Genomic DNA, 18,585 nt, shown 5'->3' with positions numbered 1-18,585 from the left:
CCTTTCTAACACCCTGCCTGTTCAAGAGGGTGTCAAAGATCCCATGGCTCTATTCGAAAAGAGAAGGAGTTCTCTCTCCTGGAATGTCTTGGCCAACATTCCTCTACACAAACAAAATTGGTCACTTGCTCCAGGGCGGTTTGTGGGACGCCGCTGTGCGGACTTGGCTGCCATATTTACCCACGAAATACACAAGTCAATCCACTTGACAGTAATATTCTGTGAAGCTATTTTTAAAACGTCTCCACGACATAACAAGGCGACGTATCAAATGCCAGATACTTATTATTGTTCCTTAAATTCGGAATGGACAGCTTTAGGCATAGCCTTGAATTCATTACTCGCCCATCACATATACGTCCGGGTTAGCAATGGGACCACTTACCTCGTGGACCTTCCTGTAGTGCTGTTTGAGTGTCTGCACGGTGCGTGCTGTGAACTCGCAGCCCTCAGAGCTGCAGTGGTACGTGGGCTCATCACTGTGCGTTTCGATGTGCTTCCGCAGATCATATAAGTTCTTAAAGCTGTAAGTGGCAACATAGGACTGGATGAGAAAAGCAAAGGAGGAACAGGACTGCTTCCATCCCTTCCTCTTCCATTGGAAAAGCAGTGAGTCACTCAGGTGGTGCTGTAATTCAGTGGTTAGCATGCTCGCCTCACAAGTGTAAGGATCTGGGTTCGATTCCCAGGCGAGGCAAACCTTAGGCAAGCTTGCTTGCTCTACACGGCTGTTTACGCAGCAGTAAGTAGGAACCCGGTTGTTAGACGTTTGCTGGATCACTTTCTGGGGGTAATAATCCTTTCAATAAGAAAAAATGTGGTCACTCAATCCATGACTTATTTGTGGGACACTGCTGTGCGCAATTGACTGCTGCCTTTCGCCCACGTTATACAGTCAATATGTCAATACACTTTACAGTATATCCCATAGAATCGCTTTGAGACGTCTCAACGACGCAATAAGGCGCGACATCAAAAGTAAGAATTATTATTGTTTAATATTAATATTATTCAGGCCCTCTCTCCTGAACCAGATCTCGGTAAATTCTGTGATTCCACTTCAGGGAAGCCAGCTTCCTTGTGTAATGAAGATTCGTGTCATGGTGGTACATAGTAGGATCACCTCAGCAAGCTGCAGCTTGTTCAATCTGATCCTCCCCCGCAGATGCACACAAGTGAACGAGCGCAAGACAAAAAAAAGCCATTGCTCAAAAGGGGGCGGCCTAGCTTTGCACCAATAATCTAATTCAGTCTCAATTTGGAATTTTTCTGCAGTCAGCAAAAGCAAAAAGAGTTCTGAGAACCGGCTTCCAACCGCAGGCTGAATTTAAGACGTTTCCACAACCCAACAGCAACAAATTGTATTATATATTGCGGGGTTGGCCCACAAATACCAGTCACTCCACTTTACAGTATATCCCGTGAGGAAGCGCTTTCAGTCGTCTCAACGCCGTGATGAGGGGCGGTATCAAATGCCAGGATTTATTATGTACGCCCTTACGACGGGAGTGCTTCACAGTGGCGTGGTCGGGTGCTGGCAAGGGGAGACTGCAGGTGCGGCTAAGTTTTAAGGTGGGATTCAACAGAGCGGGTTGAGGCAGGGAGATCCAGAAGTTAGTGGCATTGTGACTGAAGGCCCGGCCACCGATGGTGACGGGGGGGAAAAGTATGGCTACGCAGTAGGCCAGAGTTACCTGAGCTGTGGGAATGGACAGGGGAAAGGGGGAGGAGAAAATCAGAGAGATGGGGGGTGCTTGGGCTAAGACTGTGAGGATTTTCACACCTCAGTTCCGTGCCAGTTTGCTGATCGGATCATGTGCTAAGTTTGCTGATCGTGGTTAGGGCGTGTACACCTACCTCAGACTCACAATCCTTCTCCAGTGAGTGAACCCTGGCTGGTAAAGTGGAGAGGTGGTAGTCAAAGAGGGCATCACCCACAGGAAAGTAGGCAGACGATACTGAATGCCCAACCAGAACAGCTTGCATTTGTACAGTGAACCTCACATAAGTCGCATCACTTGGGACCAGACCTTTAATCTGACTCATGCAAAGTTAGGAGTTACGTCAAACTTGGCATTGAATATAAACTCTGAACGGGACTTGGGCAGATGTATGACTTGGGCGAGCACGGTCCAAAGAGAGAGGTCTTCAGGTGCGACTTGAAGATGGGAGGGTGGGGGGGGTGGCGGGTCGAGGTGGAGGAATGAGGGAGAGTCGAGAGGGGCGGATTGGAGACTGTTAGCGGATTATGCCCCAGACTCACATTTGAAGCACGGTCATTTGGACAAGACATTGGAAAGGTACCGGCATTCCTGAACACTGAGAACATGTTAGCCGCTTCAGGAGAAGAGGATGCAAATAAATTACCAGCTGGCTGTTCAGAGTGACACACGTATCAGAAAGGTGCTTTCACAAGCCACAAATGGCCCCAACAAAGCCAGGAAGTAGTGCTAGACTACGGGAAGTGTGCTGCGGCGCTCTCTCTACCTGTTCTCACAGAAGTCACACGGGTACGGCCTCTCGTCGCAGTGGCGGAACTTGATGTGGGTCCTGAGGGAGGAGAAGGTGGTGCAGGTCATGTCACAGAGTGGGCATTTGAACTGGTTCACTGCGGAGACAAGGGGACACGTAAAATGATAATAATCCTTGCAGTTGATGTAACGCGTTATCACGTCGTTGGGACGTCTCAAACCGCTTCACAGAATATATTGTAAAGTGAATTTTGTGGGTGAAAGGCGCAGTCACAAACGCGCCGGCTGACTTACCGTGGTTTCGCACGTGGTCCCGCAGGAGCCGCTCGTTGGCAAATGTTTGTCACAGTGCTGACAGGGAAAGTCTTCTCTAAAGTCAAACACAACCACAGCAACTGTGAATAGTGACGCCACAAGTCCTGTAACTTTGAAGATGTTTGAACGCGTATAAAGTTCAAACGGCTCAAACGTGCTGCATAGGTAATTGCTCTCAAGTATAGCGACTGTGTATTTTCTCCCCAACACCCCCGTAGAGCTCCGTCCCGGAATCCCTCCGCCTCACCCCTTCCCTGCACACCTTTAAAATCCGCTTTAAGACCTATCTTTTCAACCACCTCCCATTCAGCTGTCTAAACCCATTGAGACAACCTCGCGATGTGAAAGGTGCTACGTCAATGTAAATTGCTGTTGTTGCACCTAGCTCAATTTCAAACAGGCATGAAGGGAATTCCAATATATTGAGACTCTACAGGAATGCTGGCCAGGACATCAGAATCCCACTCAGCTCCTGTTAACCCTGCAAGCCAAAGCCCCAATGGATAGGGTGGTCCTCGCTGGACAAGCAGCGGGAAAGCTTGCCAGACAGTGATATCAATGGCAAGCTAATGTGGTTTTAGCTGGTTAGACTCCAGGGATTCCCCCAACGCACACTCTGGGGTCCCCAAGCCTTGGCTCTTACCAACCTGCGCCTAAAATTTTCTGGAATTAGGTCAGCAGGATGCATCCCTCCAGTGAGAGAGAGAGTGCGTGTTCCATTCCAACAATCTATCTCTGGGATTTCCATGTGAGGGTGGATGCATGGAATTCTCAGTTTGGTTTGGATAATCTTAAGCCCGGTGATGGGTTTCCGTCAGACACCCGGCTGACCCCCAAATAAAGAAATTGGGAGTAACTCTCCTCTCTTTCGAATAGTGCCAAGGACCTTTAACATCCAGCTGAACAGCATGGACGGGACCTCGATTTAACATCTCAACAGAAGGATTTCCGACAACTCAGGGGAGTTCCTCCCGCACAATGTACTGAAATGTCAGCCTAGACTGTGAGCTCAAAGTCTTGAACCGACATCCTTCCAAACTGCAGGCAAGTGTGCTCCCACTGAGCCGGGCTGACAGACACCAGCAAAGAGAAGTGATCAGAAAAAAAACAATGAATTAATGCTCCCATCCAATAACAGGACATTAAAAAATTTAATTTTCAATTCCCCTCCAGTACTTATGACATTTTATGGATAGTCCCTTACACCCCCAGGAAAACTGTATTTAGAGCTCCACCTCAATATAATAATAATCCTTCCATTTGATATAGCCCCTGACCATGTCGACGTTGGGAAAAGACGTTGAGACGTCTCAAAGCACTTCACAGAATATACTGTAAAGTAAATGGACTGTGTATTTTGTGAGCCAATTGCACACAGCAGTGTCCCACAAACACACGTGGATTAAGTGGCCAAATTATTATTTTTTTAAAAGAATTATTACCCCAGGAAAGCGATCCACCAATCGACTAACAACCAGGTTCCTACTTACTGCTAGGTAAACAGATGCGTGTGGATTAAGGGACTTGCCTTGGGTTTCGCTGTGCCAGAGAATTGAACCCGTGTGCTCTCTCGCACAACGTGAGCGTGCTCTAAGACCACAAGACTCCCTTAAGCTTAAACAAACTTAAACAACCACGCTCAAGTTTTATTACCCCTTCAGAACTATGGCATTTTCAGGACGGTCCCTTACACTAAAATTCAAGAAATGTGGGAGTGGGTGGGAACACATACACACACTGAATTAGGAAACTCAATGGTTGGATAGAAAAGATTGACAATAGTTAAAGTGAGATGAAGGAAGAGCCCTTTAAATCACCTGTTCTCGGGAACTGAGATAGCTACGGGGGGGGAATGTTATGTGGTCCATTGAGCAGATCACTTTCAATATTTAAGTGAGGCATAAAGAGATAAAGTAAAATAACAAATACATGAGCTCTGTTGGACAAGTGATGTTCCTTCTTGCACGTTCAGAAGCCAGCGTGTTTTCTCACATATAACAACGCCCACACACTGTGAATTCCTTACCATAATAATAATCCTTACGTTTGATACAACACCTATCGTGTCGAGGGGAGGACACCTCAAACTGCTTCCCAGGATAAAGTGTGTAATTTGAAGGCAAACACAGCAGCTAATTTGTGCACAGCAATGACCCGCAGAGAGCCATGAAGTCAATGACACATTTTATCTGGGGGATTGTTGGCTTGAGCTCCCTTCTGTTTCCAAATATCTTGATCATGAACCTGAACAGGCACAGTTTAATGTCTCCTCCTAACCACGGCACCTCCAACAATGCAGCGCTCCCTCAACAACAACAACAAGATTACATTTGTATAGCGCCTTTCACGTCAGGAGGACTCAAGCAGTGCATTGGAGTGTAAGCCAGGACTATACGATGTGGGGCTTCATTCCACAACACAACCTTCTGACTCATGACGTAAGATTGAGTGACTAACTGAGCCAGAGGGACTCCATTTACAGCACAGGGGTCCCACAGGTTAGAAGGTGCAATGTTATTTATTTCCAAATCATCATTATCCTATTTTTTGACTGTGTTGTTAATTTAGATTCTGAATTGTGATAATCCTTGCGCTTAATACAGCGCCTTGTGCCAATGTGGCCTTATCCCAGACCTGATGCAAAGACCTGATTCGAATCTGCCACCCAAATAAACCTAACACCCAAAACGAAAACAGAGGAACGTAACTCGAGCCTTATCCCTGTAGATCTTAAAAGAAAATAGACGTTCTCTTCTTTAAGCGAACTACCCCGCTTGAAAGGCGCCCCATAAATGCAAGCTATTATTGTTGTTGTTGGATAGCACTGCCTTTGGGTCAGCACTGTGGCCATCCGTGGAGTCCTGTAGCTCAGTGGTTAGAGCATTCGCCTCGCAAGCAAGAGACCTGGGTTCAATTCCCGGGCAGTACGAAACGTTGGGCAAGTTTCCTTACTCTACACCCCTCTGTTTACCTAACAGTAAGGAGGAACCCGGTGGTTAGTCAATTGGCGGATCGCTTTTCCGGGGGTAATAATTCCTTCAAAAATAAATAATAATACATTGGTCACTCAATCCACGACTGTTTGTGGGACGCTGCCGTGTTTCGCCCATAAAATATAGTCAATTCACTTTACATTCTACTCTGTGAAGCGCCTTGAGAAGTCTCGATGACATAATAAGAAGCTATATCAAATGCAAGGATTGTTATTCTTATTACTATCATTTTAATTATTATTATGATTTTATCGTGGAAACGTCTCAAAGCACTTCACAGGATTTTACTCTAGCTGTAGGGACTGTGGTGTGATAATAATCCTTGCATTTGATATAGCGCCTTTACATGTCTTTGAGATGTCTCAAAGCACTTCAGAATATACCGTAAAGTGAATTGACTGTATATTTTGTGGGAAAACGCAGCAGTCAATTGTGCACATCAGTGCCCCACAAACAGTCATGGATTGAGTGACCAAATTATAATTATTTATTTATCTATCTTGTGAAGGGATTATTACTCCCAGAAAAGCGATCTGACAATCGACTTAACAACCAGGTTCCTGCTTACTGCTAGGAAAACAGAGTGCGGGGGGGGTGGTGGGGAATAAGGAAACTTGCCCAACGTTTCACACTGCCCGGGAATTGAACCCGGATCCTCTCGCTCGCGAGGCGAGTGCTCTGGCAACCACTGAGCTACAGGACTCCACGGTGTACAAGTAGGCGAACGCGGTAAAAACGGAGACTGACGTTGGGAGCAGCATGTAATACTCACGCTCGATGGAAGTCTGCCGGCGGACGTGGTCGTAGAACTTGGTGTTGTTGGAGAACATGCCCCCGCAGTTAGGGCACGAGACGATTTTCTCCTGGGTGTGGCTGCGCAGGTGCTCCCGCAGCTTAAACTTGACTCTGAAGCAAGCGTCGCAACCTGCAGCGTTAGCAACACACTCAAATAAAACACAAGAAAGAGGAGCAAATCCGACCTTCACTCAGGCCAGGGCTGGTGGTGGTGGTGGTGGTCAAGAGAGGGTCCAAGTAACACTGACTACAATTTATACAACTACAAAACCACAACAGTTTGCCTTTGTACTGCAGCCTTCGCGTAGGATAAGATCTCAGAGTGCAGCCCGGTGCCAGGGTTGGAGGCCGAGCAAGGGAAAAGGGGAATGGAAGTGAATGGGGGGGGGGGGGTGACCGTAAGCACGGTCAAGGAGGAAGGTCTTCAGGCGTGATCTGAAAAGATGGAGGGGTCAAGGTGGAGGGATTGAGAGAGAGAGAGAGCTCCATAGTTTCAGGGCATAGTGGCTAAAAGCAAGTTGTTGCATTTTGTTGCGGAGTCCTGTAGCTCAGCGGTGAGAGCGCTCGCCTTGCAAGCGAGACACCTGGGTTCAATTCCAGGCACAGGGCGAAACCTTGGGCAAGTTTCCTTACTCCACACACCTAATAATATTCCCCTTAAAAAAACAAAACAAATAATAATAATTTGGTCACTTCAACCCACGACTGTTTGTGGGACTCTGCTGTGCGCAATTGGCTGCCGAGTTTAGCCCACAAAATAAACAGTCAATTCACTTTACAGTATATTCTATGAAGCGCTTTGAGACGTCGAGAAGACGTGAAAAGCGCTATATCAAATGCAAGGATTATTATTATTTTACATAGCTCTACAAGAATTGTGGGAACGCCTTCAATTCAGTCTTAATAAGCGCTCTGAGATGCTACCCGCGTGACAGGCGCTGTATAAATGTGAGTCATTATTAATTTGGAAGTTGGGTTTCTTGCAGTAATTAAAGCAAAAATTCTTCTAAAATTCTAGAAATCCTCGCTTTTGATATTTCAGTTCGCAGGACATCGCTGTGTGCAAATTGTCTAAAGAGTTTGCTTACAAAATAAATAGTTATTACACTCCACAGTGAAGCTCCTTGACACGTCTCGTCAACATAATAATCATCCTTTCATTTGATATAGCGTTTTTCACATTGCTGAGACGTCTCAAAGCGTTTACAGAATATGGTGTAAAGTGAATTGACTGTATATTTTGTGGGTGAAACGCGCTGAATCCCACAAACATTCATGGATTGAGTGACCAAATTATTATTTTTTTGGAAGGGATTATTATCCCCGGAAAACGATCCGCCAATTGACTAACAACCAGGTTCCTACTTACTGTTAGTTTGGACTTAGGTATGAAAAGCTGCTAGATCAAAATAATTGTTATAATAAAACCTGCATTCGATATTGTGCCATTCACCTCGGGAGGAAGTCTCCAAGCGCCTACGCACGATTTGCTGCAAAGTGTAGCGACTGCATATATTTTAGCCAAGTTGACTGAATTCAAGAATTTTCCAAAATTGTATATTTTAAGATAAAAAGTCTTGTCTGGATCCCAAGATGAAATCGACAGACTTAATTACTCTCCCTCTGAATGCGCAATTCTGAATTACCTTTCCAGCAGCAGGGAATAGTTTTGTTTTTGTTGGGAAGAGTCTCTCTGTCAGTGCATTGGCCGTGCATGTCCACATGCCGGTAAAACCATTCTGGATTATTAAAGGTACTCTGCGGAATAATAACAATATACTATTGATTTATTATTGCATCTGCAGTTGAGATAGCGCCTGTAACAACACAATATCAATAACAAAATTACATTTGTAAAGCGCCTTTCACGTCGGGAGGACGTCCCAAGACGCTGGATGATAACATCCCAAGCGCAGTGTCCATGCATTTGTAGGTAAACGCGGAAGGCAATGTGCAGCCAGCTACGTCCTGCCATCACACCAGCCCTCGTCAGGCACCACTGACTCCCCATCACACACACTAAACTCTGTATCCCCATCACACCAGTCCTCGCCAGGCCCCACTGACTCCCCATCACACACACTAAACTCTGTATCCCCATCACACCAGTCCTCGCCAGGCTCCACTGACTCCCTATCACACACACTAAACTCTGTATCCCCATCACACCAGTCCTCGCCAGGCCCCACTGACTCCCTATCACAGAACGGATCGATTTCAAGATCCTCAAACTCATCTATTATTATAATAATAATAATCATCTATTATTATCATCATCATCTACCTTCACCCGGTGGCACCTCCCTATCTTTCTGACCTGCTTTCTCCCCACTCCACTACCCACTGCCCCCGATTGATGGGCTCTGGCTTCCTGCTTGTCCCTCATCCCCTCTGTTCCACCATCGGCGGATGCACTTTCAGCCAATACACCCCAAAGCTTTGAAACTCTCTCTCCCTCAATCCCTCCATTTTGCCCTTTCCTGCCCCTCTTTTGGAACACGACTGACGACATTCCTCGATGTAAGCGCAGCCGAATAGGAAGGTCGTCAGGCCGTGATCCAAAAGAGGGGAAGGAGGGCGCAAGACGGAGGGATTGAGGGAGAGAGTTCCAAAGCATCGGGGCATAGTGGCAGAAAGCGCATGCGCCGATGGTGGAGCGGAGAGGACGAAGGGACGAGCAGGAGGCCGGAGCGGATGGTAAAGTGGGTTGATTGGGTAATTTCGTGGACGTAGCCGTACTCACATCACAATGCTCCCACTGGCAGGTAAAGGTCTCAGCGATCTCGGGGATCAGGTTCTGGTTCTGACTCTCCAGCGAGCACACGGGGAGGTCAGACCTTAGCCGCTGCAGCTCACCCCCGAGGTACTTGAGCTTGGCGTGGTAACTGTGGTAGTTGACGTGCACCACCAGCTCGTTAGGGCCCTCCACCGCCAGGAAGCCACAGCCCCGCCACAGGCACTGATACTCGTCTGCAATGAGAAGGGAAAAATGGCAGGGATGCTGCTCCGGCTACGCAGTATACAGGGCCATCGCCAATACCACCTGTCCGTGCGCGATTAGGCACGATCTTTATGTAATCCTTGCATTTGTTTGAGGGCTTTGTCACGTCGTCGAGACGTCTCAATGCGTTGGCGCCTCTGAGTACCACCTGTGGCTAAAATTCTAATAATAATACTAATCCTTGCATTCGATATAGCACCTCATCACGTCGTCAAGAAGACTCTTGTGAAGCAAAGTGAATTGACTGTATATCTTGTGGGTGAAACGCGGCAGCCATTTGCGCACAGCAGTGTCCCACACACAGTGGGAGGTTAAACGACCAATTTTTTATTATTAACCCCAGAAAGTAATCCACCAATCGACTAACAACCGGGTTCCTACTTACTGCTAGGTAAACAGAGGCGTGTGGAGTAAGGAAACTTGCCTAAGGTTTTGCCCTGCCCGGGAATCAAAATCTGCCTGTGTGTGATTATGTAAATATTGTAATTACAGGGAATTCTTAGTTTGGAAGTTGCTGTGTGGAATTGACTGCCGCATTTCGCACACAAAATATACAATCAATCCACTTTACATTATATTCTAAGAAGCGCTTTGAGACGTCTCGAAGACGTGATTAGGTGCTATATCAAATGCAAGTATTGTTATTCTTAATTTTTTTATTATTATTTGTTCTGGGTTTTGGTAACTTCTTGAGGACAGGTAGGAGCGTGCATAGGGATTACGATGAAAGCAATGCGCTCGAGGCGAGGGAAGGTTTTCTTTCTAAATCAAACCTACATGAGAAATGCAGCTTAAAACAGGAGCTAAACAGCGAATCACTGCTGAGGAGGAGGTGGTGGTGGTTACGACAGCACTTAGCTTCAAACCGACCCCTGCTGTTTAAATTCAATGTGATCAAATCAGGCACAGTTTATACAAACTGTCCTTTTTTACAAGTTTGGCAGTCAAATTTCATTTTCTCTACTCTTCGTTTTCTCCTCTGGTTGAAGGCATGACTGTGGAGTCTGGTTTTGGGGTCCTGTAGAGTAATGGATAGAGCGCTCCCTTTGCAAGCGAGAGGACCTGGGTTCGAGTCCCAGTTAAGGAAAACCTTAGGCAAGTCTCCTTATTCCACACAACTCTATTCACCTAGCAGTAAGTAGGAACCCGGTTGTTAGTTGATTGGTGGATCGATTTTCCTTGGATAATAAATCGCTTCAAAATAAATATCTAAATAATAATAATTTGGTCACCCAATCCAATGTTTGTGGGACGCTGCTGTGCGCAATTGGCTGCTGCTTTTCGTCCACAAAATACAGTCAATTCACTTTACAGGATATTCTGTGAAGCACTTTGAAAGGTTTTGAAGGCGTGATAAAGCGCTATATCAAATGCAAGGATTGTTATTATTATATGATGATTATTATTATTATGACTCCTTTCTCCTTCCATTGACGTATGGTTCAAATCTCCTGAGTCACCTTCTGGAGTCTTGCTCAAGCAGCCATCGATTCATGTTGTATGAGTCTTGACGACGAGTGTCAACAGGTTACATGACCGCAGAGGATCTCGCAACCAAGAGCAGTTAGTTCTGGCCTCGTCTCAACCCTACCGTGAGGAGCTAAATAAAGACTGGGAGCGGGAAACTCTGACTGATTGTCCTTCCCTACTCTGAGTGCGGAGGCCAGCTTTAACCCTGTCCCGCTGCCCTGACTGAGATCAACTAACTCTGGTGACTCAAGATCCTCACTCTGGTCTTCAAATCCCTCCACTCCTCTGCACCCCCCTACCTCTCTGACCTTCTCTCTCCTCACAACAGTGCCCGTTGCCTTCACTCCACTGAGTCTGGCCTCCTCCTTGTCCCCCGAATCCTCCGCTCCACCATCGACGGCCGTGCCTTCAGCCACTACGCCCCGAGGCTCTGGAACTCCCTTCCTCACTCCCTTCGCCTCGCCCCCTCTCTTCCTATTTTCAGATCTCGGCTGAAGACCTTCCTTTTCGACCGCGCCTTTGGTCACCTTCCCCCCCCTCCCCCCGGCTCGGCCCCCGGGATCCGTTACTGTGAAGCGCTCTGAGACGCCGTCCGGCGTGGAGGGCGCTATATAAATCCAAGTTGTTGTTGTTGGATCCAGAACAAGGGGGAGTAATCTTAAAATTAGGGCTAGACCATTTAGGAGTGAAATCAGAAGCACACAAAAGGGTAGTGGAAATCTGGAATTCTCTTCCCCCAAAAGGCCGTGGATGTTGGATCCGTTCAACATCTTCAAGACTGTGATCAATAGATTTTTGTTGGGAAAGGGTATCAATAACAACAACTACAAATTTCCATTTGTATAGCGCCCTTTATGTAGGACAGCATTTTGGAGTGCTTAATCATATTCATCAAGGGATATGCGGCAAAAGTGGGTAAATGGAGTTAAAGTACATATCAGCCATGATTGAGTAGAATGGTGGAACTGGCTCGAGGGGCTGAGTGGCCTTCTCCTGTTCCTATGCATTAGACTGGGATTCAAACCTGCAACCTTCTGGTCGATGTGGCTGGTGCTGTACTGGGAGACAGCTTTCCTTACTCACAAGGTCACCAAGGAACTACATTGAGGGGACTTTTAAGGGAACCATGTTTAAGTTTTTAAGGTTCTTAAAGTGACAATATGCCTTCAGTACCTGAAACCATAAATAATAACAATAATAAGATTCTATACCCTAGAATTTGATATAGCATCTGTATCGCTGAAACATCTAAAAGCATTCCACGTGTATTTGCTATTAAGTGTGAACGACTGTATTTATAGGTAAACGGGACCTCGTTTCAACGTCTCATCCGAAGGATGGCACCTCCGGCAATGCAACAACCCCCAGCACTGCATTGAAGCGTCAGCTTAAGACTATGTGACCGTAAGACTATGACTCAAGAGCCGAGAGTGCGACCACTGTACCAGGCTGACACACAAGTAGTGATCGGATCAGGCAGGACGAGCTGTGTGGGGGGTTTACCTAACTCGCCGAAGCTGTCGTACTCGGTGAGGTGTTCCCGCAGGTGCACGGCGACATGATCGCAGAATTCCTCCATGCCCTTCCCCACAAACTCGCAAGCATCCCACTCGCAGGCCAGCGCAAGCTCCATGCACCTGAGGCTCTTCCCAGGCGCCATCCTCCCTCCAGCTGGAGTCCGGCGAGATCACGGCTATGGAATGAGCATCGCAAGCTGCAGAGGGGGAATATAATTGTAGTGATTCGCGATGAGGACTGCTCCAAAAAAATTGGCAATGACTGACAACAGCTAGTTTCATTTATAAATAATAATAACAATAATAATAATTCTTGCAGTTGGTATAGTGCCTTATCATATTTTTGAAATATCTCAAAACGCTTCACAGGATTTACCATGAAATGCACAAATGCGCATAGAGGTGTCCCACGAACAGCCATGAAACAAATGACCAACTTTATTTGGGAGACTGTTAGCCAAGACACTTTTTCTTTTCGAATAGTGCTGTGGGATCTTTAACGTCCACCTGAACGGGCAGACGGGGATTCGGGTTAATGTCTCATCCGAAGGACGGCACCTCCGACTATGCAACTCCCCACCCCCACCACTGCACTGGAGAGCGTCAGCTTAGACTATGTGATTCCAAGTCTCGACGTGGGATTTTAACCCAAAAACCTTCTGACTCAAGAGGAGAGAGCGCGACCACTGAGCCAAGCTGAGACTTGAGCACCAACATAAAAGAAACATCTCAAAGGTCTTTACAGGAGTCCTGTAGCTCAGTGGTTAGAGCACTCGCTTTGCAAGTGAGAGACCTGAGTTCAATTCCAGGCAGTGAGAAATCTTGGGCAAGTTTCCTTACTCCACACACCTAATAATAATCCCTCCAAAACCAAAAACAATAATAAATTGGTCATTTTCAATCCACGACTGTTTGTGGGACATTGCAGTGCACAATTGGCTGCCGCGTTCGCCCACAAATATACAGTCAATTCACTTTACAGTATGTTTTGTGAAGCGCTTTGGGACGTCCTCCCGACGTGAAAAGTGCTATATCAAATGCAAGGATTATTATTATTATTATTATTTACAGGAGATTAATTAGAAACAAAGTGAAGGCTATGGAGGCAAACAAGCCAGCAAGGTCCCTCGCTCACAACAACGAGAGGAGCCATCATTTAAATGAGCAAAGCAAGGAGCAAGGACTTTTTTGTTCGGTCAGTCGGCTGACTCAAGGGGAATCTCATTGCTACGCTTCAGAACCAGAGGGTCGATTTCAGTGAGGTTCCCAAGATTGAGGAACCCACAATATTTATCCAGGTTGTTTGCTGTTTATTCAATCAACAGTGCATTATAGCAATGTTCACTGTTTGTTTCAGGAGCCGTGGCTGGATTTCAAACTCACCTGACCATTTACCGCAGACGTTGCAACACTAAATCAGAGCAGGTTAGTCAGGGAGATGTTTACAAAATAACAATTACACAGGATGTAAATCCTGTACTAGAAGATGGATAGCTGTATTTTGCACTCAGTATTTCCAGCGAGGGTATGCGTCCACAAATTTACATTTGTCCACTCTACGTCTATACCCGTCCCTATTATACTCCTAAACCTGACCCCATTCTACCCCTAAACTGATCCTACTCTAACAACAACTATTGCGCCCTTCACGTCGGAAAGAGAGGTCCCAGGGCGCTGGACGGTCAGGGCTTTTTGGACCCGAGCTGGGAGTTGGGGTCGGGAGGGGGCTGGGGGGTCAGCGGGGTGTGGGTGGGTGGGAGGGTCGAAGAGGAAGGTCTTCAGACAGACGCCACTTGAAGGAGGTAAGAGAGGGGGGGAGGGGGGGGGTGAGGCGGAGGGATTGCGGGACAAGGGTTCCAGAGCGTGTGGGGGGGGGGGGGGAGGGGGGGGCAGAGATGCTGAATGCCCGACCGCCAACGATGGGGCGGGAAGCGCGGGGGAACTGAAGCAGGTCGGTGTCCGCCGGGCGGAGGGGGCGGGCGGGCGGGGCTGATACGGGGTGAGGAGGTCGGAGAGGTGGTGGTGAGGCTGTGGAGGGCTTTGAAGGTGAGGATGAGGGTTTGGTACTCGATCCTCTGAGGAACGGGGGAGCCAGTGAAGGACGGGGCCGGTAGGGGCGCAGCGCCTGGAGCGGGAGATTGTTATAACCCTAAACCTGACCCCTATTATAACCTCTAAACCCGACTCCATAATAATAATTAGGATAATAATCCTCCCATTTGATTAAGCGCCTTATCAAGTCGTCCAGACGATCCTAAAGCTGAACCCGACCTTAAACCTGACCCTATTACACCCTGAACCCAACCTTAAACCTGACCCTATTATATCCTGAACCCAACCTTGAACCGACCATAAACCTGACCCCATTATACCCTGAACCCGACCATAAACCTGACCCCATTATACCCTGAACCCGACCATAAACCTGACCCCATTATACCCTGAACCCGACGCCATAATAATCCTAATAGCCGACCGTATACTGAGCCGTGACCCCGAGCCTCACCCTGGGAGCCGCGGGGCCTCTCTCTGTCTCTCTGTCTCCGGTTGGACGCTCACGGCTCCCCGGGCCCCGTTACCATAACAACCGCGCGCCCCACCGGAACCCGCTTCCGGTCACCGCGCTCTCCTCTCGCACTTCCCGCCGAAATGACGTCGCCCACCCGCCGGCCGGCTCTCCGCTCGCCCATTGGCCGTTCGGAGGGGCCAGGGGGCGGGGTGGGGGGGGGGGGCGCGACTATCAATCACCTCGGTGTGCTGCGCTCGCCCGCATCGAAGATGGCGCCCATCACCCAGCCACCACCCCCCCACCACCACCACCACTCAATAGGCAGTGCCCGTATCAAAGATGGCGCCCATCACCCACCACCACCACCACCACTCACTCAACAGGCAGTGCCCGCATCAAAGATGGCGTCCATCACCCACCACCACCACCACTCACTCAACAGGCAGTGCCCGCATCAAAGATGGCGCCTGTCAAGCTGGCGCAGCGCCCACCGATGAGCAGCAGCAGCAGCGGGCGCCATCTTTGATGCTGGCGCAAGAATACAGCACCACCTTATTATTGGCTATTTAAAGGGTGGTCGCAGCATCTTAAAGCCCCTTCCCACCTCTGCCACCTGCTAACCCCGTATCAACCTGTCCGCCCCCTGGGCTCAGCCGCACGCGCCCCGCCCGGCCCGGCCCACCCACCTCCGTCAGGGGTCGGTCCTCCAGCCGCCCGTCCCCTGCCCTTTGGAACTCCATCCCGAAGGTGCCCTCCAACCCTTACCCTCCCCCCCCACCGCCCACCGCCCACCGCCCTGATCCCAACCCCCGGCTCGGGGTCTCAGTCCCTCAATCTCCAGCACGTTGAGAAGGTCCTCCCGACGTGGAAAGTGCTGTACCAATGTCATTTGTTGTCGGCGTTGAATCGGCCACAAAACTTACTCTGCAGTGTATTCTGTGCTGCGTAGGGGGCATTTTTCCATCGTGGAGGTGGCAGGGTCATTAAACCCGTTTTATAACTTTGGAGTTATAATAATAATAATAATAATCCTTGCATTTGATAGAGCGCTTTTCACGTCGGGAGGACGTCCCAAAGCGCTTCACAGAACACACTGTAAATGAATTGACTGTATGTTTGTGGGCGAACGCGGCAGCCAATTGCGCACAGCAATGTCCCACAAACAGTCGTGGATTGAAAATGACCAATTTATTATTGTTTTGGGTTTTTGGAGGGATTATTATTAGGCTCTGTGTGGAGTAAGGAAACTTGCCCGAGGTTTCGCCCTCTGCCTGGAATTGAACTCGGGTCTCTCGCTCGCAAAGCGAGTGCTCTAACCACTGAGCTACAGGACTCCACGGCTACAGGAGTTATTTTTATTTGAGGTATGATCAATTGCATTTTTTCTTTGGGGGGAAATCCTGGAGAGCGTTAGGGCCGCGGGTCAGTGAGAGTGTGCGTCGTCGGGGTAATGGCTGGAATCTAACCGGCTAAAACAGCGTAGCTCGCCATTGAGCGCACCGTCGGCCAAGCTTTTTGTCCAGCTTGGACCACCCGATCTGTTGGGGCTTGGGGTTGTAGGGCTAACAGGAATCGGAGTGAGTGGGAGGATTCCTTGCCCCCGGTGACTGGTCTGCTCTTCCGAGTCTTACTGATGAGCCCAACTGGGCTGTGCTGTCATCAGCGGGTACCCTGGAACGCCGCAGACCTGCCCAGCTCAGGAACCGCACCAGATACCACCACAGAGGGCTGGCTCGAGTCTGACATTCTGCTTTTTTTTTACTTTCAGAGGAACTGCGTCAAAGGCCATACGGAAATCCGGATGCACAACATCCGCAGCCTTACCCTTATCAAGCTCCCTTGTCACACCGTCGAAGAAAACCAGCAAATTAGATTGGCAAGACCTTCCCTTCGCAGACCCTACATTGGCTATTATTTATGATTTTATTTCTGTCCAGATGCTCCATGATTTTACCCTTAATAAGAGTCTCCATAATCTTACCCACCATGGACGTCAAACTTATCGGTCTGTAGTTTCCTGGGTCACTTTTGTTACCTTTCTTAAAAATGGGAGTAACATCTGCCTTTCTCCAGCTCCCCCGGCACCGCTCCAGTATTCAGTGATTTTTGAAAGATTTGTGCCGGCGTTTCTGCGACTTCTTCCCTTAGTTCCTTAAGGATCCTCGGATGAAATTTATCCAGCCCCGGAGATTTATTTACCTTAAGTTTACACAGCTGCTTGGCAACCACACAGTGATATGAATAGTGTTGCAACTTTTCTCTGCAATATCCTTGAGTTCTCTTTCCAGGTCGGATAGGTTTCCCGTCTCTTCCTTGGTAAAGACTGATGCAATAAACGTACTTAGCACTATTGCAGCTAGTGCAGCATTATTTGTCAGGTTGTCTCCCAAACCCACCTTCAATGGCCCTTATTCCATTGCTTGTTTTCCTATTCTTTATGTAATGTAAAAAGGTTTTATTGTTATCCTTCACATCTCTTGCCATGTTCAATTCAAAAGCTTTTCTTTGCCATTCTGATGCCTTTTTTGTATTCCTGGCACGCCGTCAGATATTGAGTCTGGCTTATTTCTGTGCCATTTTCCTTCATGGCCTTAAATGCTTTTCCCCTCCACTTTTATGATTTCCTTTGTAGCCCCGTCCAACCAGGCAGGAGTGCCTTTAAGCTGGGTACCTTTGCTTTCCGTGGGTACACGTCGTCCCATTGCCTTCGTAATCACCTCCTTGAAGCAACTCCACAAGTCCTGCCCTCCCATTGCCATATTTAAGTCTGCCGGGCCCACTCCCGACTGGACTTCTCAAGCGCACAAAGTCATTCCTCTTAAAATTTGCCAGTTTTGTTTGGGTTTTTATAACCTCGCCAACTCTTGTGATGTCAAACGTGACTGCACTGTGATCGTTGTTGCTCAACGCTTCTCCCACCTACGTCCCACCTACCCATGGGAATCCCAGAGATAGATTGCTTGGAGTGGAACACGCGCGCTCCCCCTGGAGGAGCGCGTCCTATTTGCCTAATTACCTAATTCCAGAGAGCGTTTAAGCGCAAGTTGGCAAGCGCCAAGGCTTGGGGGACCCCAGAGTGTGCGTTGGGAGTAACTGCTGGAGTCTAACCAGCTAGAACCACGTAACTTGCGGTTTTAGCTGGTTAGACTCTAGCAGTACCCCAACGTGGTGCTCTCAGTACCTCTCCCCTTCACCCCCTCCACACGCACACACACACACTTCTTCGGCCACCAACCCCAGTTCGGGTGCAAACCAGGGACTGTCCAGCATCTTGGGACGTCCTCCCGACGTGAAAGGCGCGGTATAAATGTAAATTTGCATTGCATAGGGTGTCCATGCTGGGAGTAGCACTGTGCAATTGTGCACTGTTTTTAAAGTCGGTGTCAAGCTGCGTAAAACTCCTCTATATCTTACGTCCGCAACTGTGATGTATTTCAACTCCCAACCACTCAGCAGTACCCTCTAGCTGCCCGAACATGGCACAACAGTCGGGTAATAAAATTACAACAGTGGA

At 48.2% G+C, this 18,585-nt stretch overlaps 1 protein-coding gene across 1 annotated transcript in view; it reads right to left on the bottom strand.

The window, feature by feature from the left end:
* LOC121848853 (histone H4 transcription factor-like) overlaps positions 1–13,987 on the bottom strand; it is a 14,542-nt gene extending 555 nt beyond the window's left edge. The window contains 9 exon segments of the mRNA XM_042333999.1: positions 386–524; positions 2,488–2,608; positions 2,766–2,810; positions 2,813–2,839; positions 6,552–6,704; positions 8,221–8,332; positions 9,318–9,544; positions 12,549–12,759; positions 13,946–13,987. Of these exon segments, the coding sequence (XP_042189933.1) occupies positions 386–524; positions 2,488–2,608; positions 2,766–2,810; positions 2,813–2,839; positions 6,552–6,704; positions 8,221–8,332; positions 9,318–9,544; positions 12,549–12,705 (981 nt within the window). The 5' untranslated portion in view covers positions 12,706–12,759; positions 13,946–13,987.
* Between the last annotated feature and the right edge of the window lie 4,598 nt (positions 13,988–18,585).

Source organism: Callorhinchus milii, unplaced genomic scaffold, assembly GCF_018977255.1.
Source record: "Callorhinchus milii isolate IMCB2004 unplaced genomic scaffold, IMCB_Cmil_1.0 Scaffold4, whole genome shotgun sequence".
NCBI classification, from domain to species: domain Eukaryota; kingdom Metazoa; phylum Chordata; class Chondrichthyes; order Chimaeriformes; family Callorhinchidae; genus Callorhinchus; species Callorhinchus milii.
The sequence above is the reverse complement of the archived record's forward strand: the minus strand, read 5'-3'. Positions and strand labels throughout refer to the sequence as shown.